The sequence below is a fragment of the Genypterus blacodes genome, unplaced genomic scaffold (assembly GCF_046128005.1).
Source record: "Genypterus blacodes isolate CSIRO-AG114 ecotype Tasmania unplaced genomic scaffold, CSIRO-AGI_Gbla_v1 ptg000036l_1, whole genome shotgun sequence".
In the NCBI taxonomy this organism is placed as follows: domain Eukaryota; kingdom Metazoa; phylum Chordata; class Actinopteri; order Ophidiiformes; family Ophidiidae; genus Genypterus; species Genypterus blacodes.
The window spans coordinates 3,460,605-3,486,206 of NW_027466849.1; the positions used below are offsets into that span (position 1 = coordinate 3,460,605).

The window sequence follows — 25,602 nt, forward strand, 5'->3', positions numbered from 1 at the left end:
ACTTCCAAACAAGGTGTTTGCTCTGTACAGATGGAAAGCTGGTAAGGGGAAGGGTTAGGTTAGGAAGACACAATCAAGGTGATCCTTCTCGTGCTATGAACCACTGAACGTAAGGCTGGAACATTCAGGCTACACATCGGCCACATGGGATCTACTGGAGGGACGCTGTTCATCGTGAAGGCTTAATGTTGATTTAGGATGCAGGGAGAAGGAGGAGGTGGAGGGAGGAGGCTGACAGCAGAAGGTGCATGTTTTCATTCAAAAAGAAAAGAATTTACAGCTTCAACAAGGATTAAGAGTACAAAGTTCGGAAAATTAACTCACTATTTCATCCAGTGAACGCGTTTCTGACTAATGTTGGTGTCACAGAGACTGAACCCTCACTCACACACACTGTTCAGTGTTGTTCAGTTATATAGCACCTCTACTGACACTTAATAAATGTCTGCTTGGATTTAGAAACTTTCACACAAATAGAATCCGGGTTTTTGACCTTGACTGCCTTGCTCGTGAGCACGTTGGTAGAAATTGTTTGGGAAGAAGCAGCATTGCAATTCAGCCCCATTTGGCCCAAAATACCATGTGTGTGAAGTGTGCATGCGGATGTGCGCACGTGCACACACACACACACACACACACACACACACACACACACACACGTAAGCACATCCGTGAACAGAGCTACACTGATACACACACACACACCACTGTGTGTTGTTCACACCCAGAGAGAAGCGCTCCATTCATAATTAACAAATTCCTCCTTCACGCCTCCTGTTCTACCCGGCAACCATTCATTAAAGAAAAGCCACCATTCCACACACACACACACACACACACACACACACACACACACACACACACACACACACACACACACACACACAAACACACACTTGCTCAGCTATACACTATGCATGCCAATCAGTCGGAAATGCAGCAAATGCAAACAGTGTTTGCAGCACATTGTAATCTTATCCTAAAACAATACATATATTATGTGCGGAGAGAATGAGGTGACATAACAGTTAAACGGAGAGAGAGAGAGAGTGTGTGTGTGTATCAAAGGAAGAGGAAGATTGAGAAAGCAGACGAGTGGAAGAGAGATGAGAGAGCTGGAGGATGAGCTGGATTGGCTCACACATTTTAATGAGCTCGCTGCTGAGAACCATGGGACTGGAGCTGCAGCCAAGTGTGTGTGTGTGTGTGTGTGTGTGTGTGTGTGTGTGTGTGTGTGTGTGTGTGTGTGTGTGTGTGTGTGTGTGTGTGTGTGCACATTTGCATGTGTTAGCTTTTGATCTCTGCATTTATGATGGTCCTCTTCCTGTTTATTACTATGCTTCTCAGACTCCAAAGGAGATCAACAATGAGACAAGGGGGCTGGCACAGAGCAAGCAGCACTCGCATCTGGAATATGGCTACTGTGTGTGAGAGAGAGAGAGAGAGAGAGAGAGAGAGAGAGAGAGAGAGAGAGAGAGAGAGAGAGAGAGAGAGAGAGAGAGAGAGCGAGAGAGCAACATAGGCAAGGTAGGTAGGTTAGGTTTGTAGCAGATTTACAAAAAACAAAATAAATAAATTAAACAGACATACCACACATGAATATATGATGTGATAAAATGCTATAGATGACATAATACAGTGCATTGTATAAATAGATTCCATCGTGTTCTATTGCAGGCCGGTCTTCGTCTTTCCTGCTGAATTGCAAGGCAAACTAGCTATTCTTCCTGGTTACCTGGCAACCAAGTTGCTGACTGACAGCTCTGTTCCGGTTTCCATAACAGCAAAGATCTTGGCCCATCGCGGTGAGAATCTGAATGTTTGTTGCTAAGGTCAAATCGTCTGCTGGCTGCGGAAGGACGAGGGGCGAAAGTGCACATGGGGAGAGAGAGATAGGGAGGGAGCGTGAGAGAGAGAGAGTTAGACGGAGAGAGAAAGAGAGCAGGGGAAAGAGAGGGAGGGAGAGAGTTAGAGGGAGCGAGAAAGACAGCAGAGAGAGGCACGGGTGTCAAACTCATTTTAGTTTGGGGCCACATTCAGCCCAATTTAAAATTAAATGGGCTGTGGGCTGTTAAGTCAGTGGTTCCCAAACTTTTTCTGCAGGGCTCTCTCCCCCCCCCCCCCCCTTCCCCTTCTGTGGATAAGAATTTCAATTTCAACAATAAAAAATAATAACAATAAGGTTTATATAAAACAACTGTATGATTTTAAATGTACATTAATTCCACAACTGTGTAGAAATGTGAACTGAACTGACTCACTATCCGTGGATAACTCCAAAACAAGTCTTGAAGGAACATAGAGAGTTCTGCCTGGACAGCTACAATTTGCTTTCACTGACAACAATACAGGAGAGAACTGATAATAATTAATAATAATGTGCTTGCTATATGGAGAGAAATTAAAGAGAAATTAAAATAAATAAGAGAAGTAAAAGGCAAAATATTCAAAGCCATTTCCAAACAAACACGCAGCATTTACCTAAAAGTACAAAGCAGGAAATGAACGTAAAAGAGCGATTTGGATACTGCTGTGGACAGCTGGGGACGGTAAAACGATCAAGAAGATCGATTTGAGAAGATCGTAAGGCACGGGAAAATATCAGAGAATCTATCCTCGGCAACAACATGCATTGTGGGAAATGTAGTTTATGGACAATTTACACTTAAAAGCTCTTTGCTCTCGCAGGCCTTGAGTTTGACACCTGTGATAGAGGGGGGGGGTGCATACAAAATTAAAGTGGCCACATTGCATTCTGGTCCGGCTTGTCCACACTGAGGGCAAAAGTAAAAGCTGCTTTCCTACATTCCTCTATGTGGAATCACACACTGTTTAAATGTATGATGCATTTTGTTTGTAGTGCCATAAATGCTGTGTGTGTGTGTAATTGAATGCTGTTTGATCGCTAACAACAAAGTGACATGCCAGACTAAATACCTCTCTCTCTCTCTCTCTCTCTCTCTCTCTCTCTCTCTCTCTCTCTCTCTCTCTCTCTCTCTCTCTCTCTCTCTCTCTCTCTCTCTCTCTCTCTCTCTCTCTCTCTCTCTCTCTCTCTCTCTCTCTCTCTCTCTCTCTCTCTCTCTCTCTCTCTGCATCAATGGCCTTCCCACCAGTGCATCCCTATGGCAACCGCTATCTGAAATCTGCAGCGGAGGATTCGTCAGCCTCCACCTCTGCAAATGCACACACATGCACACACACACACATACATGCGAACACAGTCATGGGTGAAAATACTTCTGGATTGTGTGTATGGGGTGTGTTTGTATGAGTCAGTGTGTCGTTCCTCAAACCACATGGGAACCCAAACAATGACCCTAATTTTAGAGCACAAACACACACACACACACACCTGGATGTCGGAAAGTCGCCTTAGCTGACCCCAAAACACACACAATGACAAACACACACACAGTCTTGATGTTAATGAGCAGGCTCCATTTCCATAGATACAACTCTGGAGTATGTGTGTGTGTGTGATTAGAAACGAGGAGAGGGATGAAAAGAGGAGGAAAACATCAGGCATGGATGATATAAAGAGGAAGAGGAGGATGATGCTGCTTTCGTGTCTCAAGTGGCGCGATGACAAGCAGATCAGCAGAGAAGGTGAGGCTTGCAGTTGCCAAGGTTACAGACATCTGCGTCAACCGCCCATCCGTTCCCCTGATAGCAACATCTCCAGACTGACACAGCAACAATAAGAACATGAGAGCGCGCAAGAAGGCAAGAGAGGGGGGGGGGAGGAGGCAGAAGGAAAGAAGACGAAGAAGAGGAGGATTAAAGAGGGAAACACAGGGATGAAGCAGAATTATTCATGAGCCCCACATTTCCCCTCTCACTACCAAACCAAGTCAGAGGTTCAGCTTTCCAGACAAGCAGGCAGCCAGTCACCCTGACCAAAAACAAGCAATCACGCCGTAAAGTGCCGCCACCGTCGACACACACACACACACACATGGTGAAGCTTATTGGAGTGTAAATCCTCCAATACCGCACGCTGGAGGAATGCATGACAGCATGAAACATTAGACCTAAGCAACAAGCCACAAGAGGCGGCGGTTTGGAGGCTTTGGATCGGGCCGAGAGAAGCGTCTGTAAACCTTCACTGGGGATGTTAATGGATGATAACCTTGCTCACTTTACAACGCGGCACGCAGCGAACAAACGGCGCCTCCATTGTCGACGCATGAAGGAGAGGAACAGAACGACGCACAACGCTCCAGAGGACGAGTGGGTTTGTGCAGCACCATCTTTGTTGTCGTCTCTGTCTGGATCAGAACGGAGGCACAAGGTCTCACTGGGATACTCACAAAGATTGTGATCACAAACATTCATCGCTACCTGCTGGAGATCTACAAGCTAGACGAGATCAGATTTTGTGACACAAATAAACAAAAACAATGTGTCAAAGAATTTCCTTAAATAATTGATCACTAAGTCATTCACAAATCACTGAACTCAGTCACTCAGCCTGAGATCTGATCACAACACACCTGTCTGTCATCCAGGATCTCGTGATTTCTAAACGGATCGCAACATGTGACCTGTGTCACTGGAATGGTAATTTGAGTCGTCTGTGAAAGGCAAAGGGGGCGACTCGGCAAAAAAAATTACATTTGAATTCCAATGCAAGTGCATTTTGAGGCCTGCGTGAGCAGCTGAAAACACACAAACACACGCGCGCACACCACTTCTTACCCCCTCCCTCATCAGTCAGAAGGTCACAGCAAGGTTACTCTCTGTCAAAACACATCTCTCTTCGTCCCCGCTACTGTTACCGTAGCGAGAGGAGGTTGGGACTGGCAATGACAGTTGACTCACAGATATGCAACATACATTTATACTCATATACATTTATACACACACACACACATATATATACATATACATACACACATATATATACATATATATATATATATATATACATATATATATACATATACATACATACATATATATACACATATATATATAAACTTAGGTTTCAAAATATTATCAGTGGATTATCAAAATGATATCTCACCTATTTTGGAACAGTAAGTTGCTACATTTTTGTCAGATTTCCTGCTGTTTCCTGCTGCTAGACACAGAAAGCAAAGTTTGTCTTGAGTGAGACGTCGCGTTCGACAGTTTGACCCAGACCCGAACAATCGATGTTCTAGTCGGGTCGGGATGATTTCCACGAAGAGGAAGATCGACCTTCACGTCACCTCTCAGGGCAATCTTCATTTCTGTGCAAATGCGTCGCTGTGACTGATTGGAAACAAAAATGAAAAAAGAAAACCTGAGCTGATGATGTCTGAAAGGAAGTATGTCTTCTGTCTCAGAACAACCACCTCTTCCCTGAGAACAAACCTGCAGTCATCACTCACGTCTTCACGCCAGCATTAGCCATCAAAGTACATCAAGTGGATTGGCGACGCCTGTGTAGGAGCTTTATATACGCTCCTAAACATCATCCTCTCATTATGAGCAGAGGAACGGGCTGGTTTGACTTGGAAAAGGAAATGGAAGCAAACTCAGGAATCTTTGTGGTAAGAAAACTTCACCACATACTTCAAATATTGTTGACCTCATAGGCTTAAACTGACCTTCACCTCACAATCAGTGTTCATCAGGGATAAAAAACACTCCTGAATGCGGTGGGGAATCAAAGGGTTAAGCTCTCTCGCAAATCTGACCCCAGACTGAACTTGTGGACACGCCCACTAAATGGTAAAGGACCAGGCTGCTCTGGCAGGTGTCCAGCCAGCTGGGCGGCAACCAGACTGCCGTGAGCAGCGAGGACAATTAATATAATGGTCGCTAAACTAGACTCAAAAACAGCTTCTTCCCCCAGGCCAGCAGGCTCCTGAACCAATGACTTTCACCCTGCACTCTGTTCCATCGGCACTCATGCCACTTTACTGTAGATTCATTTATTAGTAATATTCTGTTTTTTATTATATATATTTTTTAATTCTGTTTTATATAGACAGGTCTGCACTTGATTCCATTTTCTCTTATACTTATATTACTTTTGTGTAGAGGCGAGGGAGAGGAGGGGGGGCCGAGAGGAGGGACGCCCCGATACGACGGAGGTCACACTGATCAAAGAGACGACAGGAGTCAAAGGGCTTCTGGGTCAGACAGAGAAGAGATCAAAGTTCATGGCTGGGGGGTCTTGAGTTCCAAAGTAAGTGGAGAAACCTGACCTGTGTGTGTGTGTGTGTGTGTGTGTGTGTGTGTGTGTGTGTGTGTGTGTGTTCAATACACAGAGAAGAGTCGCTTTCTTGCCACAAGGAAAAAATAATCTAAATAATATGATTGTAGTTTCTCTGTTCTCTATAATGTAGTTTATGAGATACAAAGAAACATCAATTACTTCTATTTGTAGCACAAATATTTGTTTCTTGTCAATATGACAGTTACCCACAAAAATGTGCATCAAGTTTGTTGCAGTCTTTGTCTTTCCTTAAGCAGCCTTGTGGCTGAAATTACAAATGACAGTTGCAATTTTTCCTTTGTTTCACAGAAAGGAAGCAGGAATCATTCGGCTTCTTGTACTTCTGATCCTCAACCATTTTACTTCCTGCTCCCTATGTTTTACCATCTAAAACCTGGCCTGAACATCATGTATGAAGATGATGATGACGGTGGAAAACGTGCCCACACAAAAATCAAAAACACAAACACACACAAACACACACACACACGTCCTCCATTAGGGCAGAACAGTGGAGTGGCGTAACGGTTGGGAGTGGTAAAGTGGAGTCAGCTGGGCCTGGGAAAGCATGCACATTTTCTGGCTTATTACAGAGGCTTTAAATCTCTCTCTTACACACACACACATGCGGCAGACACACACACACACACACACAGATGCACGCACGCGGACAAATTGAGGCAAGAGATACACACTCTCTCCCCAGAGGCTGAGGCCGAGCCGAACTCCCGGAGCTTCCAGACGGGACATATTTACTCCAAAATGGGGTTTTGGCAGAAGGCTAAAAATACCCACAGCGTGTAACACTGGAGCACTAAACGCAGCGAGCCAGCTTGGGTTGTCATTACACGAGACGCGGCGGCGAAACACAAATGTAAACCGAGACGGAAAACACGGCGGGACATTAAAAAAAAAAGGAGGGGAAAGCAGTGGGCCGGGGGTTTTCCCTGGCCTCTGTCTCCACGTCTGTATGTGCACCAGTGTGAGGTGTGTTGCATCATTTCATCACAGACCTCTGACATGATCTCATTCTTCTAACAAAAGAGCACAGTTTACAGCTATGGCTATGGTCCTTTCTTACCTTCTTATTGAGCGACCGATCGAGAGGAACGAAAGCCAAAGTCTCTGTGCTGCTTTGTTTACTGTTAATCTCAGTTCAAAGTTCAGCTTCATCTCCAAAGACCGGCGTCAGCGATGTAAGTGAACAACATTCTTAAATTATGACAAAACAAGTCGAGAAGATCATAATAATAATGGTACCGTCAGGAACTGGCTCAGGATTCTGAGTTTGAATGCAACTAAGACACAAAAGCAACCACATATTATAAATCCCAAAATCCTGACACATATTGAACAATATTCATCTTTTATGGATGCAGGATTTGTTGTCTCCTGTGTGTGTGATCATTGATTATTGCTTCCTGTTTACTGTAACTCAGATGGCTGACAACCATGAAAAGCTAAATCGATAGTAAATGCGTTTCTGCATCTTGGTAACTTGATATTGATCGAGCATCTTCAATCAATCTTCCATCCTTCCATTTTTTCTGCCGATGATCACACAAACACGCGCACTTCTTCTTCTGCACATCCTTTTAGGACGAAGACGCACGATCTGTACTGGCAATAGCATCACAAGCCGCTCTGTGTAACTTCCTGTATGTTTCACTTTCTGCTTGTGTGTGTGTGTGTGTGTGTGTGTGTGTGTGTGTGTGTGTGTGTGTGTGTGTGTGTGTGTGTGTGTGTGTGTGTGTGTTTTCGCTGCAGGATCACAAGGTTTAAGACGATCAGCTGAACACAACCGTCGTGGCCACAGGGCAAATCTCCTCACTTTGCACACAACCAGGGAGAGAGAGCAGGGAGGGAGAGGGTGAACACACGCACACACACACACACACACACACACACACACACACACAGACACACACAAACACACACACACACACTCTTAAATTCTGGTTTTGCTTAAATCAATGGCCCACGGGGAGATAACTTGGCTTGTGGCTTGTTCACTTTATAATATTAATTTCCATTTTTAAACATCTGAAAAAACATTACTTTGTGACTTTGTAACTCACTTAATTCCCAGGAGTAGTTCTTCATTGTTATCATATCACACTGATAAACTGAAGTATGATTTATCTGTGTTGCCCTTGACTATGATGCGAACAGTGTGGCATCGCTGCTGTAACAACTTTGACCTTTTAGCTTTAGGACTTTGACCTTCCATCATGTGTTCCTGTCAGGGGATACTTTATTGAACCAAGTAAGACCCCCCTCCCTCCATAAAGAGGTCAGAGGTCAGGGTCACTGTGTGGAAATGAACCCCTATGCTGGTGGGGATTCGTAGCGCAGCGTTGCTCAGGAACCCCTTCAGCAAGGCAGCGAATCATTTGTTTACATTCATTACATGCGGCTCATTTGTATAAGACTTTGTATAAGGTGTGTGTGTGTGTGTGTGTAGTTGGTGATTCCACAGTGAAGAAAGACACTGTCACTAAAGAAAGGGAAAAAAACGGACACACACACACACAGACAGGCACACTCGCTCACAGGCATTACACACTCACACGCACACACACACACACGTTCACAGGCATTACACACACTATATGGTTTTATTGCTCGTCACGGTTTGCATGTTGAGCACAGAGGTACAGAGGTTTGACTAACATACACACTCATACAAACAACATACACACGCACTGCTTCCATAAGTCTCTGCACGTGTCTCTATATCTATGTCACACACACACACACACACACACACACACACACACAATGATAACCATCCATTCCACAGATGGCGTCCACTGTAACCATGCCACATCCCATCTGCATGGCTGCATCACATGAGCTGCTTACAGGCAAGTGGCCACACACACACACACACGAAAGCAAGACAGCCAGTTTGTTGTCTGTGTTTGTGAGCATCACAGAAATCGGATTATGCACACACCCATGCATTTATGAATGGATATTAAGACTTATTGTGATCTTATAACGCTGTGTTAAGCTCACTGCAACACCTTCTTTCACATGTACGTCTAAAACACGCACACACACACACACACACACACACAGACACACAGGAGGACGATGATAATAGTGAACATATAAGTTAAATCCTTTGTGATCTTTGACGTGATTCTAGGATGAAATCCATGTACGTTGTAGCGGGGAAACCAGTCTGAGGCTGCATGAACTGTGCTGAGTCACCTACTGCAGTGCTCTAAATATAGAGGCATTATGGGTAATGTAGTCCGGGTCTCCTCTGGCTCAGCACATAAACCATCCTGAACCCAAACTGTGTGTGTTTGTGTGTCTGTGTGTGTCATAGAACCGATTGGAGAGACAGGGGGGTGAAACGGGATCTTACACTGATTTGGGCGAAATAGAGACATGCATGAAATGTGTGTGCATGTATGACCACACACAAACACACACACACACACACAGACAGAGCGAGAGAGACGGAGAGACATAGAGAAAGACAGAGAGCAAAAGAGAGAGATCAGGCTGGCAGGCAGTCAGGTAACCGTGGTAAACAGCCAACTTCCCAGCAACTTTGGAGAGGCCCTGTTGAAACGTCACAGAACACAAAGTGTAAACTAGTCGACCCGGCTGGACGGAGGACAAGAAAACAGCCGAGCAGGGAAACGTGATGCGAAGAAACCGAATCATTAGAGAACGCTTAACTCTGCTGGAAACGAAAACAACAGCACGCAGACAGAGTGAGAGAGAGAGAGAGAGAGAGAGAGAGGGAGAGAGAGAGAGAGAGAGAGAGAGAAACCCTTAACAATGTCATCCATGTTGCCATGGTGATGTGCCCAGTGAGAGCTACAGAGCAGAAACGAGAGGGGGAGAGAGAGAAGGTGGCTGGGAAATCTTTAATCCAAAACCTTCAATGCACAATTTAGGGATGAAACACGGTACACCTGTGTGTGTGTGTGTGTGTGTGTGTGTGTGTGTGTGTGTGTGTGTGTGTGTGTGTGTGTGTGTGTGTTAGAGGCCATTTTAGATTTTAGATGAGACACTTTTGTGTGTGTCAGCGTTCACTGACACACTGACGCTGGGACCATACAGCTGCAAGGAGCCTAGTTCAGGGTTCAGTGTCTTGCTCAACTACGCTTCAACAGGCTCTCTAGGACGAGAGCAAAAACCAGGAACCTTCCTGACCCCACAGACGACCGATCCCAGGCCACTGCCATTTAACCTTTGACCTCAGACGACCTTTACTGTTGGAAAAAGTCAAAATTCATTTAATCTCGGCCAAGCGAGAGAAAGCAGCTAAGTACCAAAAAGCCACATTCTCATTCTATCAAAGGAGAATAAGGAATAAAAGTTGAAACGGTTTAATAAAGAGATTCTACAGAATCACACCTGAATGTGGTTTCGCAAAACAAAACAGGTCAAAGCAGTTTAGAGAAGAGGTTAAACAAAGTATAAATCAGAAAGCGAATCCCAGCAGCTTGAAATTATATGCGTGTGTGTGTGTGTGTGTGTGTGTGTGTGTGTGTGTGTGTGTGTGTGTGTGTGTGTTCAAAACCAGAGTTGCAATAATGTGCAATCAGTCTGCTGGGTCGACAGCTGGGAACCGGAGGGTCGCCGGTTCGAGTCCCCTGTGTGGACCAAGCAAGCAGACTGGTAGCTGGTGAGTTGCCAGTTTGCCTCCAAAGCACTGCCGAGGTGCACATGAGCAAGGCACCGAACCCCCACCTGCTCCATGGGCCCCGAAAAATGGCGGCCCTGCACCCCCTCTGAAATGCATGTGTTTGTGTGTGTGATATGTAAGAGGGGGTGCAAGATAAATTTCAATTGCATGTAATTTGTGTGTTATTGCATGCAACATGATGAATAAACTTAATCTTAATCTCTTATGGTGGAAATATTACAGCATTTCTGTGGTTGTTCATAGAGACGGTTGGGAGAATGTGGCTTCTTGTTGGAGAGTATAGAATAAGCTGAAGGTCCTGGATGTGTGTGTGTGTGTGTGTGTGTGTGTGTGTGTGTGTGTGTGTACACAGCTGAGCCAGCAGACACACCAGTTATCACGCCTGGCTGATGGACATTAATGCTTTGGATTAACACCTAACTCTCCACTCACTCTGTTACACACTAACGCACGCACGAACGCCCCGTACAGCTAACCGCGTCTCTCCACTTGTTTTTTTAATGTTTTTCACTCGTTCACTCCAAAAGATGGATCTAACGCCAAAACTCCTCATGAAGCTGGAATCGGAATGACCTCTTAAACCAAGATTCCTGACTGACATCTTGTGAAGATGCTACTGACTAAAGAGAGAGAGAGAGAGAGAGAGAGAGAGAGAGGGACACACAGACACACTCACTCACTCGCACAGAACACACTTTTTTTCTCCGGCCTCTTGTCTCATTAAGCACTTGGCCTTGGAGCAGCGAGACTCACTGAGCTCAGCTTCCCATGCTCACCGAGTGTGTGTGCGCGTGTGTGTGCATGTGTGTGTTGTTGACCTCTGGGACAATGCTGCACTGTGACATCAGGAAATGCCCTCAGAGAGCTGCCAGCCACACACAGAAAGGGACAGAGAGAGGAATGGGAACCACCGGGAACAAACGGGATGGAGGATCTGATGAGAGAAATGTGTCGGGGAAGTACGAGGAGCAAACGGCGGAAGGAAGGGGGGGGGAGAGAGAGAGAGAGAGAGAGAGAGAGGGAGGGGGGGAGAAAGATTGTGGCTGCAGCTTAATTAAAGACAATAATGTCGTTTTTGTAGCTCTCCCACAACAACATGGCCTACTTTACTTTCAGAAGAGAGAGAGAGAGAGATTCAGTTATTGTAACTTCGCCAGCATCATCATCATCATCTTTGCATACATTTCTTCCTCACTGTGGATTAAAGCTGTGGTTGGTTTGGTCCCTCAGAATAACTTGACCCCCGGTCGTGACCTTTTAACACATGGATCCACTGCCGCTCTCCTTTTCCGCTGCGCCACTGTGCACACTGAGGGCAGGGCCTTTGGCTTTGACTTTAAAAAACACCTGATCTTTGCTTTTGCAACTACGACATCATTCAACACCAAATCACCAACGCTGCTCTGTATAAAGTGCCTAACAAAGAGCAAGTAGGTTAGATTAAGCAATTACGTTTGATGTAAATTCACTGTTGTATGTGTGCAGGTATCTGTGGGTTGTGTATTTATCTCCTAGTAGATGTGGAGGCGTGTGTGTGTGTGTGTGTGTGTGTGCGCCAGCTCATATTACATTTGCTGCTTGCAAACATACAGTATATGGGTCGACATCTGTGGGGGTCAAACCCTGACTAACCGTAACACTGACACACTTAGAGGAGAGGCGAGTTCACCCACTTAGCCCCCACGAAGATAGAACGCCTGAACGTCATGGTTTCTGTAAAACGGAATTAAGCCATCTCGCTCTGATTTCTCCTCTCCACTTGGCAACAACATAGCTATTTTTTCTCTGCCACCACTTCCCTCGCTTTCTCACACGAATACACGCTCTCTCACTCTCTCCCGTTGTTGCCTGGCAACTGGGCTCGTAAATGTGTTCGCACTCGTCTGTGATTGGCTGTATCGACAGCAGATCCACGTCTGAGCGCACGACATGGACACATACGCACTCACGCAATTAAAGTATAAAGTTTTACAAATAAACAGTTTTTGGAATGTTTACTGTCTAGAGAGTGTGTGAGCGCGTGTGTGTGTGTGTGTGTGCATGCTTACACAAGCTTGTGAGCCATTATGCACACAGGTCAGCACTGTTACTCACTGTATTTGTAGTGTGTGTGTGTGTGTGCGAGAGAGCTAATGCTGTGAACTAGCAGGAGGGCCTTGCAGGGAGTGTCATGCTGAGAGCTGAATAAGGGAAGTCATGCTTGTTGAGTTGCACATGCGCGCGCGTGTGTGTGTGTGCGTGCGTGTGTGTGTGTGTATACTTATGTGGCCTCACTGCTCAAAGTTACCTCCCTCCTCTCACCCAGGGAGTCACCCTGCCAGGCAGCCTGCTACTTAATGAGGGAGTGTTGAATACTTTCCCTTACAGTTAATGACCCCCTACACACAGACACACACACACTACAGCAGCTCGCCTTTGAACCAACAGTCAACGAAGAAACTTTTGAGCCTTTTATTGTATTCAGCTGTCATTTCCTTCTCTTCCTTCCTCTTTTTCCAGTCTCTCCCTCTCTGTCACACACACACACACACACACACACACACACACACACACACACACACACACACACACACACACACACACACTGCTGACGCACATGCACACAGCGCCACGGGTCTGCCGTCAAACATTTCCTCACAGCAGGGAAACCGTAATAAAACTGCCAAATCAAAAGTTCCACCTTTGTAAAGGCCCATGGAACACACCGGGCGGTTGATGGCCTCCACGCTGTCACACACACACGGGCCTGATTAGTCTGAGCGTCACTCAAAATTAAGACCACATTTCCCATTAAATTCATTGCTTCCTGCCCCCGTTTTCACTTCCGTTGGCGTTGGCTGAAGAGGATAAATGTGTCGGGAACGATTTCCACCCCTCAATCGGCCATGGAGTGGCGTTCCTGCCCGTCTGGTTTCATGTCGCCAAACACAGACAAACAAACAAAACCAAAAACAACAAAGAAGCGGCAGAACGGTGACGACCGCCCTCTCAAACCACCACCGTCTCCCAAAGCTCTATTTTAGTACATAATGTGCTCTCAGGCGGTAGATACCAGCAACATGGTGTGTGTGTGTGTGTGTGTGTGTGTGTGTGTGTGTGTGTGTGTGTGTCCAAGTGTGCGTCTGTGTCTTTAATAAGATTTAGAATATTCATTATAAAATCTCATATTCAAAGGCCTGGCAATAAAACCACAAGACATTCTGGACCATCTGATGATCATCCTCATCGCCATTTTCTCACTCTCTCTCAAACACACGCACACACACACACACAGGCATGTTGCTCATGCCAAGTAGTGAGAGTTCTGGGACTGTGGTTTTATTGCAGAGATAAAGACACAAGGCGAGGGGGAGCGAGACGACGACACTCAACGACACACACACACACACACACACACACACACACACACACACACACACACACACACACACACACACACACACACAGACACACGCACACACACACACACACACACACACACAAACACACACACACACACACACACACAAATAAAGAGAGAAAGAACAAAGCGCAAAACACAACAATAGAGCTGCACCCGGTGGTGCATTCAGGTGCAAACAGCAGCATTACTAACATATAGAGTGTTGGGTGTAGATGAAGACACCTACACACGTCTTGCTAAGTCTCACACACACACACACACACGCTCACGCACACAGTGTAACCTACGCTTCCTCCCTGCTGTCTTTTTTAACTTTGTCAGCTGAGGCTAACTGAAACACATCAGATGCTGTAAGATTCCATTCAAGGAATCCTATGGTGAAGCGTGTGTGTAGTCACCATGTCATGTACAGGTGTTAAATGATATCTGTGTTTCTCTGCCTTGGTGTCTTTTAAAATATGCTTCATTCATCTTCTCAGACTTGAAAAATTGTACCCAAGCTTGGTCCTCGTTCCTCTCTGGTAATGTCCTCAGCTGACCTCTAGGAGGACAGTTAAAGAGAGAGGAATATACTGCAGTGTTTTTCAACCATTTTTAAGCCAAGGCACCAAATAAAATCCTTCAAAATTATTACAAAAATTATACAAATTATCTTGCCAAACATTTTACATCCAGATTATTGGATTATTGGGCATTGCTCACTGCTGATTGACAGTGTTTACGTTTCACTCCATGAGAGATTCACTTGACATTTGGACGGAAAAGCGTCTCAGTCGGGTTCACAAATGGCCGGAATTAACATTTGTATGGGTACAAGAGAGGAGCTGGGGGCTTGTCAGTACCCTTTGGACCTGCCTCACACACACACACACACGCATCACATACTGTAAAGAGTGGCACATTGATATGGTGGATGGTGACAAGACAGAGAGCATCATTATGGCTGCCATCTCCTGCCTCCATCCATTTAACAAATCTATTAGAGAACATGGCACAGCCAGAGAGAGCAGCGATTGTACACCAGCCTGACAAATGGACTCCAATAGGAATGACTCATCATACACAAAGTACAAAGAGCCTCTGATGCTCCGTCTGCATCTAAGTGCCAATATCATCAGCAATATATTATTGCTTGTGCTTGTGCGTGTGTGTGGGTATGGGAGCGGCTTGTGTAATGAGCCGACAGAGCTTGGCGATTTCCTATCTGGGCTGTAAAAGTCAGCGAGAGCCTCTTCCTCTAGGCGCCCACCTGGGGGTCACACACACACACACACACACACACACACACACACACACACACACACACACACAGTCTAGCAGCTGCACCTAATAAGTCACAACAGTATTGAAGCCCCAGTCGTCTTCCTCGTCTTCCTCTCTCCCTCCGTCTCGGCGGTACAATGGTATTTATACCGCGCTCAGTGTTTGTCTGACCTTCTCACATCTCAGCCCACACTCCATCAACCAGCCCACACAAAGGAGATCGTATCAAGCTCCCAAACAAATTCACAGAGGACAATCTACAAAGTTCAGTGTACTTCAGAGCACAGCACAGGCAAACTGACGTTGCCTCACTAGCCCACATCACATTTCATTATATGCAACAGTTTTGTCCAGGTCTCCTTTTAACCTCTGCATAAATAAAGGAAACAGAATTATTGCCAATCCATTGCAGATCCATGTTTGTTACTTTCTGTATCTGTAAAAACAAACCAGCTGCTGCCATGTTTGGGATTTAATGTTTCGACTCTTTCATTTGTCATAGGAGAGTTAAGCAGGCAGGTCGATAACATCTCGGCAGCTTAATAAGCCTCTATCAGTGCTGCAAGTGGAGGGGGAGCTTCACCGCTTCAGATGAGCAACAGGCGCAACAAGAAACAGGCACAAGGACGCCAACCATCGTTCACTGTCATACATCAAACACCCTCACGCACTCACACAAACGCACACGAAGGCTCAGCAGCAATGCTCCTACCTCTGGTGTTGGTCGCCATGTCCGCCACCTTCTGAAAGGCATCCAGGAAGGCCACGGCAGCCAGGACAGTGGTTCTAGATGAAGAGAGACGGCCGGTTACTTTGGATAGAAATGATATCAGTCTAAATCCTTTAACCGATTTTCCAAGATTCTGCCTGAGTTGTGACGCCTGCGGCAGCACAGGCTTGGTCCGATGCCTGGTCACCAATAAAATCAAGTTGTGAATCGGTGCCTGGGGGAAGCGCGATGCTATGAGGGCACCACTGCTGTCCATGAGAATGCTGGAGAGAGCCTAAAAACTTATTGATCACTGATATAATACAGTGACACCTGTGTACTGAAATTCAAGAGGAGGAAGAGAAGGGAAGGAAGTGTATTCATTTCGTTTGTTCTCAGAGCACCTTACCTTAGTTGCGAATGAAGCTTGGTGGCCTTGGCGCTGAAGTCCTCCCACACAGGATAGGAGCACTGCAACACACACACACGCGCGCACACACACAGATGACACAAAATTCAAGTGAGCATATACCACATCAAGAACAGATGAAAAACACGGCGCCATTAACGTGCAAACAGACACAATTTGAGACGGTACTTCTCTGCAGTATGAAATCTGTGTGATGATTGAGTTGAAATACAATAACACAAACAATGACATTGTGGTTTTACTCCTCATGTGTCCTTCACATCATACCACTAATCAATCAATTAAACCCAGTATCTCTTCCTCATTCAGCTTCTGTCTGTCAGCAAACCTTATTCTGTATATCAGTGGTTCCCAAACCTTTTCTTTCGCGCCCCCCTTATACAGATCAGCCCCCCATACGTCTTTCCCCCCGCCGCGTGCAGTCTGTGTAGAATGGGGGGGGGACGATATAGAACAATACGGGATGGCTGACGGCAGCAAGACGAAGATGTATCGCCTCATTCATTTACCTGAGGCGGTACTTATTCATATTGCTCCTCTTATGATCCCGCGCTTCCCCTGCAGAAGCTCTGTGCCCTTCACTTTGGGAACCACTGCCCTATATCTTGCCCGAACCACAAAAACACACACACACACACACACACACACACACACACACACACACACACACACACACACACACACACACACACAATCCCTCACTCAAGTTTGGCTTCTCCTCCATCTCTAGCCTGCCTCAGTTTCCCCTCCCCTTCCCATGCTGTCATTGAAACCATTCACACACACACACTCTAAAACTAGCTCAGTCTAGTATTTTCTGCTACTTTTTCCACACGCAAATCTGTCATATTGAGGATTGTAAATGACCTTCAACTGACATTTAACCTTTAACCTCTGATTACTTTATTTTCATTGTCTTTATAAACTTAATCTCTAATCTACTCCAGAAACCAGTTAAAAACTAAGGCAGACTTTCAGACCGTGTAAGGGCATTTGGACCGAATGCTGATAGAAAAACACACACAGACACACACACACACACACACACACACAGAGCTCTTCTACAATATCCCACACCCCAGCCTCAGCACATATGTCATTATACTTGATCCAGTTTAACCATTTGTCCTTAAATCCTTTAATGTGTGTGTGTGTGTGTGTGTGTGTGTGTGTGTGTGTGTGTGTGTGTGTGTGCAAGGGTGTGTGTGTGAGGGGCATCTTGAGAAATTGTGATGTCAGACGGGACATACAGCGAGGTCTGTACTCTCTTTGATCTGCTCTGTTTGATGTGCCTTAATTTGGTCTGAAATCACAGTCCCATGGCACCAAAAGCTGCACCGCAACACACACATGCACACACACGTGCACGAACACACACACACCCTGCTCCCTCCACTCTCAAGCTGTTTGAAGTGGCGCACAGAGCTGAAGTAGTGTGGATGAGAGATAAGGCAAAGCAATGTCCTCTTTACACACAAACGCACACACACACACAGACACACACATTTAGCATATTGAGAGTAATTCAGTGTATCCTTATTAAACTCCATTTACATCTAAAGACAGAAGAATATATGAAAATATATGATAAATGTCAGTACAGGACGCACTCAGGACACACTGTGTGAATGTTGCCCATGTGTGTGTCGTCTTCATGTTGGCAATATTTACAGCAGTGGTTCCCAAACCTTTTCTTTCGCGCCCCAGCTATGGGCGCTCCTTCTCCTGCAGCGAGACGAAGACATTTCGCCTCATTCATTTACGTGGGGTGGTACTCATTCATATTGCTCCTCTTCCGATCCCGCACCGCGCCTCCCATTCAGTAGCCCCACACTTTGGGAACCACTGATTTACAGGATATTACTCCATAAAGCTGATATGACCAACATATATCACAGCTATAATACATTATACTGGATGGTGATGACTTTGGATCAAAGCGACAGAAGCGATACAGGCCTGCATGCTTGACCTCGATCCAAAGTCATTCCCGATGAGGATGATCACCTTCATCTATCCAGACAGGAGCATATCTCTTAAAAGAATGACGAGGGAATGCCGAATAGTTTGATGCGTATGAAAACGATGTGAGGCCTACAGCACAACCTTCACAGTCTGCCAGATCTTTACCATGGAGAAGCTGAAGAAGCTGGATGATCTTTGACCTTCTACATAAAGAGGCAAAGTCTGCTGTGGGAATTGTTTTGAAATAGTTTTCTCATTTCAGACACAAGAAGCTCAGCGTGCAAGCTTTGCGCTCCACAAATGTGTTTCATGCATTTTCACCTCAACCAAGCGGCGCTGCCACCACGACTGCTCTCGCATGATTGCAGGACTTGAGATATCACAGTGGCTGAGGGGCAAACGCGTTTGTCAGTGTGTGAGAGGAGACACACACTTTTACGCGTTTATCTGTTACGTCACCATTTCCTGCGTCACGAAAGCCCAGCAGAACCTGATGCACATTTACCTCTGATGACCACACATACACTCATTTGCACACACACACACAAACACACACACTATACATATAACAATTTATCTAAATCACCGGTTAACAATCTATGGAGTGTATCAAAACAGAAACAAATGCTGTGTGAAGGGCATGTCAGTATCAGTATTGTGCTCTTCTATTCTGGGCACCAATCTGGGAATGTTCTTGCTTGGTGTGGTCTTCACTGCTTCTCTTAGTGCAATGTAATAAAGCACATTCACTGAAGGAATGCAGTTTGAGTCACACAGCCACAGAAGCTCTCTCTGTTATAGATTTGTGGGAAATGATTGATTTGTTTACTTACTCAACTCAATTTTTAGGATGTCAATTGAGAAGCGGGAATTGGCTCTGACCTCTGACCTCTCACTGCAAAGCCACCTACAATCAATGTCATTAAATCTAACCTGCATTTACACAAATTGACTGAAAATGCTGACAGCTTCTTTTTTTATTTCAGACTTGTATACTCGTGACATTTATACCTTGTATTGAAGTATTTATTTGGCTTCTGCCTGCATTCTGAGTAGGATGTTACAATTTTAGCCTGGACAGAGCTGTTACTGGGATTTTCAACAGATTCCAACATATAAATAATTGCTCTAAATGGAAGATAAAAGCCATAAAAGCATGCTTCCTCACCTGGAGAACACTTCTGAACTGAGATTTCATTTTAACACAACATGCAAATGGGGCCAAGTTTGAGTGTATAAAAACTATGTGCAAATCCAAAAGGTAGCTAAAACGGCTCCATCCTTTTGTTTAAACACCACACACACACCATTCTTCTTTAATCACTCCAGGATATCGATTATTTTTTAGTTTTCCCCTTCTGCTCTATCTTCTGTTAAGCCTCTGTTTCATCTCATCCTGACTCTGGACTCTGAAGTGCTGTCAACAGTTCACTGGCCTAGTTCTCAGTGCGCCACCAGTCCACCCAGTCTGCCCAGGGCTCTATTGAGAGCACCACTCTACTCACTGCAGTGGATGAGAAGCTTACTGTCTCCTCTCGCACTCTTTTGTTCCCTTTGTCTCCCCGCAGCAAGACAGAAAAACAGAGGAAATCCAGTGAGTGAGCGAGAGATGGAGAGAGAGAGAGATAGAGAGAGAGACAGAATGGATGGAGGCAGGCAGGCAGAGGGATGGAGGGATTAGCCAATTTTTCTGTTGTATAATCAAGCTAATTCGCATGTTAAAAAGAGAATTGCAAGAGCCAAACAAAAGAGTAATTTTACAGAGCGTCACATGCATAATCGCCCGGCTGGAGGTTTTTCCAAAAGAGAATCAAATTCCATTTTTATCAAGGTTGGGGATTGATGTTTAACCCACATAGACAGAAAGCAGTTTGATATATGTCAGTGCTCTGCTGTCTTATTGTCTGGCTGGTTTGGGAGAAGACAAGTTTCTGGCACTGCTGTTACCCACATTTGTTGTTAAAATAAATGAAACGCTTTGGTTCTGAATCAATTAATCATGCAGCAATTCATGCGCGTTCTAATAAGCCATTAGATCTGCACTAACACCTTACCTTGCTATTACAGTCATTTAGTCTGGAAACTCTGAAGCAAGTTACGCTGAAAGGAGTCATCAGTAACTTTAACAACCCAAACTTGATCACTGATGATGTATAACAGACATGTTTTGATGTAACAACATCAAAATCGTCAGTAAAAATGGATTCAGATCAAAAACCGATCCAGGGCCCCAGGATGTGTCGGTCCCGAGCTGAGTTGAATCTCAGGCCCCACAGTTCCCAAATTTGGAACACTTATCGTTTTTCTTTTCTTCCCACCATTTCCGCTATTCTGCTCTTTCTTTTCTTTGCTGCAGACAGATTTGTTCTCTTCGGCGTCGTGATGTAGTAACTCTGCAGATTATGCAGTTATGTAATAGCCAAACTGCAGTCGCAGAGAGAGACTTGAGACGCTGAATGAATCTGTTTTGGGATCATAAACCAAAGCCTCCAAACAGCTTCACTGAATTCCTTTGAATATATTTAGCATCTGTACATTTTATCGATGGAGCAAAACATCGCATGAAACGCTGATGTAAGCAGAGTCACGATTTCCCTCACAACATGTCGGTTAGCATGTGGTTTTGGATGGAAAGAGATCCGCATGCAGATGAGGAGACGGAGGCGCTGCATAATTGATGAAGTGCATCAGCTAATTCCAATCTAAACACGGTGATGAGGGGAAAGATGAAACCATCTGCGCATTGTTGTGTCTCTGTGTGCTGCACGGCGAGAGCATAGACGCCCCATCGGTCAAACATCTGCGAGAGCATAGACGCCCCATCGGTCAAACATCTGCACCGCCCGACGCCTGCGCAACGTTCTGGGTAAAGCCATAGTCGTGGATGTAAAATGCGGCGGTTTCGCAACATGTCATTGGCTGGATGAAAGCTGATCACATACAAGCTTATGAACTCAACATTTCAGCTTCCAGGCCTTGTGTTTTTGTGGTCGCAGAAACAAAATGGGATCAAGCTCAACATTATTATTCAGGGCAGAAGCGTCAAAGTGCGGCCATCAATCTCTTTGCCCTATGAAGGCCGAGATGTGACGTTGGGAGTAGGGACGTTACTGACGGTGTGAAATGGCTGCTGTCACATCCCGTAGATACAGTCTGTCAGACCACTTAGTGTAAGTGACCGCAATGGATGCCGCGACCCTCTCACCACTGTGAGGGGCAAGCAGCAAGGAGGGAGGGGGGAGAAGCCCGGAACTAAACCTGTAAATAAGCCAATCGATCTGGTTATTAACAAACGAGTGTGGATAATGTAATCATTTATTCATTTTACTTATAGATTATGGTTTTTGTGTTTTCCCACTTTGCGTTGGTTTGAGAACTGTCTCTATGTGGACCAGTAAAGCTCTGTGAGAACATGTCTGCCATCATAACAAAGTGCCTGTTTTGACGTTGCATTTTAACCATTCCATTAACACAAACCTATTAGTTCTTTCTCAACCCATTTCTGTCCGAAACGAGAATATCGATCCTCCGCTGTCGTCTCTGGCCCGTTGACAATGATGGGCGTGTTGTACAGTGAACAGCTGAGTGTGATGAGAAGGCTTTGACAGGCCCAACAAAGGCTTCAGAAAGAGAGACTGCCTTGGCAAGATCCCAGCACGACCCCCCAACTCCCCTCAAACCCGTCAACCCCCCCCCCCCCAACTAACGAGCCCAGGGGCGCCAACAACCTCTCAGATTTTAACGAGCTCTAACGAGGAAGATGCTCCTTTATGAGCCTGGTGATTGTGTGAGCAGATTGTAGGCCAGCAGAAGAGGCTACAAACACCCTGTGGTTCCTTCTTTTGGTTTCGCCTATGAAGGGTTTTGCACAGAGTTTCCCTTAAGCTGCAAGAAACTATGCTTGAGGTTGTGAGATCCTTTGCTTCAATAGAAATGACCTACAACTCCACCATGACCTGAGAGTAAATTAGTATTAGCTGGAAAATATACTCAAGTATTAGAAGCAAATTTTACAATAATCCGATCAGGATGAGCTTGATTGGATGAATACAGTATGTCCACTTTAAACCCTCACACTCACCTAACTCCACACTTAGAAGCACCCACACATCAACCATGTCCCTGGATCTAAAAATGTGTCTTTCTTGAATGACGACAAACAAGTGACATCATCTCTCCACTCTGGCAGCCTTTTTCACATTGAAGCACATGAAAACATCTCTTTGATTACTTCTGAAGCTGGTCTGATGGCGGACACTTTCCAGCCTCTGTCAGTGTCTCCTTTCTCCATATCAACGCTCTTCGTGGGTTTCTCCGTTTTAAATAACGGCGCTGTGGTGGGAAGTTCCCCCGAACCACACAGCCACAAACGCACCGCAGAGTGGACTGATGATACACTGGCACAGAGCATCTTCAGTGCTGCTGTGTGGCTCGCAGTCATAGGAAACAAGAGGCGCGGTGGTTTTAAAGGCTGGGAGAACAATGGGACGTGTCTGCGAGGACGCTGACCAGTTCGCTCCAAGTGATCGCTGTATTTCCAGTGCTTTAATGGGGACCACGCTCTGCCTCAGAGTGCTGCTCGCCCCGACTAACCACATTCAGACATTTCTTTACATTTTGCAAGTTTTGTAGTTACAGCAGCTTAGGGTTGAGAGAGATTGTTGTCTGATCCAAGCAATGTTTGTTTGACTGCACATAGAACAGATTTGACTGGGAACCGATTCAACCACGAAATCAAAATGAAACACTTTCCAAAACGTTCACTAAGTTCACATCATTTTAGTATTTTGCAATTTAGACATGTATGATTATTTAAGAGCATCCACAGCTAACTTCATGAACAGTCTCACAACGTCATACAAAGAAGTTAATCTGTTCATGACCTCATTAAATGCCTCTGCAGTGGAAGTTAATCAATGGATGCATTCTAAGATAAGCACAAGAGATGAACAACAAGATGACAAGCTTTTCCCTGTTTCTCCTATATCACTTATTGGATAAAATCACATTGTTTTTACAGTACAGCTGCTGTCAACATACAGTATTATTATCCACTGACCCCTGATCCATATGGGCGACTGACCGTGAACGTGACCCTGTGACTCATCATCGCATTACCCCTCTGCGACCTTTGTTCACTGAGAGTTTGAGTCCCATAGGACCAAAACATAAATGCAAGCAAGTAATAACTTACTTAACAATGATGACAACAATTGGGTTGCCGGGTTGAAAGAAAATGGATCAATACGCTTTGTCGGGTTAGTTGGCTTTGTCACGTTACCTTTTACTTCATCAGGATGACCTGCAATAGACAGCTGGGCCACTAAAAGCCTTGAAGAATGATGTATTAGCAATTTGAAAAAATATATGTATTGTAAATTATTATAAACCTCTACACTGCAAGAGATATGCAGGTCTATGATGATCAGCCACCCCTGACAGGTGAAGTGAGCAACACTGATCATCTCGTCACAATGGCACCTGTCAAAGGGTGAGAGACAGTATGCTGAAGAGGAAGCAAGACGACGTGCCAATACACACACACACTCCATCAAAACGTGAGGGTGACTGGGGACTTTGTTTACTTGGGTGGAGCCAAGAGGAAAGCAAAAAAAAAGAGGGAGGATGAAGAGAGGAAAGAGGAAGGGAAAGTGCTTTCTAAGGAGTGAGGATGTGCTGACTGTGGCCTGCAGCAGCATTTAGACGGTTTCCATACCCAAAGGCGCAGCTCTCAGTTCCACAAAGCGAGAACATTGAGGCTGTTGGTTAAACTACAGGCTGCTGGACAGAACAAGGGCTTTTCAATGCCACTTGTACCTGCAGTCTGTTACTAACAACTAATGATTAAACAAACATTACTGGAACAATTCAACATATTCAGTGTGTACTAACCTCTGTCACCAACTGACGAGGAGGGGATCTCGGGAGTTTGAATACACTAAAGCAGGAGTGGGGAACCTTTTTCTTATCGCGGGCCATTTTGATTCTCCTATCAGCCCTCAGGGGCCATACTAAATTATTGAACACAAAACTTTTGTTGGGGGGGTGGGTGCACACTTCTAAATTTGCGCTCACGATCCATCGGTCTGACAGGGGGATTATATAAAAATGGACCCAGGGAAACCCCAAAACCAAATGGCTGCCAGGGGAGAACACAGCTGACTGACTGACTGGCTGCAGCTTATAAAGCTCATCAGTCAATCAGAGCAGGTGAACCTCATCTCCTTGATGACCCAACTGAAGCCTGCAGTGAAGACGCCAGAGCAGAACCAAGGAGTTTGGCACATAAAACCACAGAAGTAACTGTAGCATGTAACTTTCTTATGATTTGTCCTGAGCAGGGACTTAATTGGCCTTGTCAGCTACCTGTGCACGGGCGACCAGAGAATGTGGACCGTGCAGTATCAGGGCCACTTTGCACAGATCACACACTGGAGGGTTTTTTTAGGATAACAAAGCAGTACAAATGTATTAGTTCATTTGTGTCCTCTGACAAATTGTTACTCGGTGAGCTGTAAACATCGATTATTTCATTGTAACGCGGTGGTGCTTTGCTCCTGAGTCAAGATGAGCGTTTGAGCGCTGCCAACTCGGTGACTCTGGTCCACTCTCAGTGATGCTCCTTTAATGCCTCCTTTGGGACTCGTGGGGGATTCGACCGCAGCACATTGAGGCAAATGGCCTCAATGTGCTGCGGTGCCAGGTTGTCGTGACCCATATATTTCATAGTGAGCTAAATAACACAAACAGTAGAGCCATTAGAAACAAACTGAATAATAGATGAAAGCAGAGGCGGCGTAAGAGAGTGAAATATTACCTCATCACTAACACTAATGATCCTCCAGTTCCACACTGGTATTAAGTGATTTTCTGCGATTTTCCTGCTCTTTAAAATCAATACGGTGACTTAGGTCCACTTCATTTGAATATATGTTAAAGCTGTGAGGTA

The 25,602-nt window shown here is 45.2% G+C and overlaps 1 protein-coding gene across 1 annotated transcript in view; it reads right to left on the reverse strand.

Annotated features, from left to right (window-relative positions):
• mtss1lb (MTSS I-BAR domain containing 2b) overlaps positions 1-25,602 on the reverse strand; it is a 42,598-nt gene that overhangs the window by 14,091 nt on the left and 2,905 nt on the right. Inside the window, exons 2-3 of the mRNA XM_076147030.1 lie at positions 16,668-16,729; positions 16,262-16,335 (exon numbers count right to left, since the gene is read on the reverse strand). Of these exons, the coding sequence (XP_076003145.1) occupies positions 16,262-16,335; positions 16,668-16,729 (136 nt within the window). The remainder of the gene's footprint in view (positions 1-16,261; positions 16,336-16,667; positions 16,730-25,602) is intronic.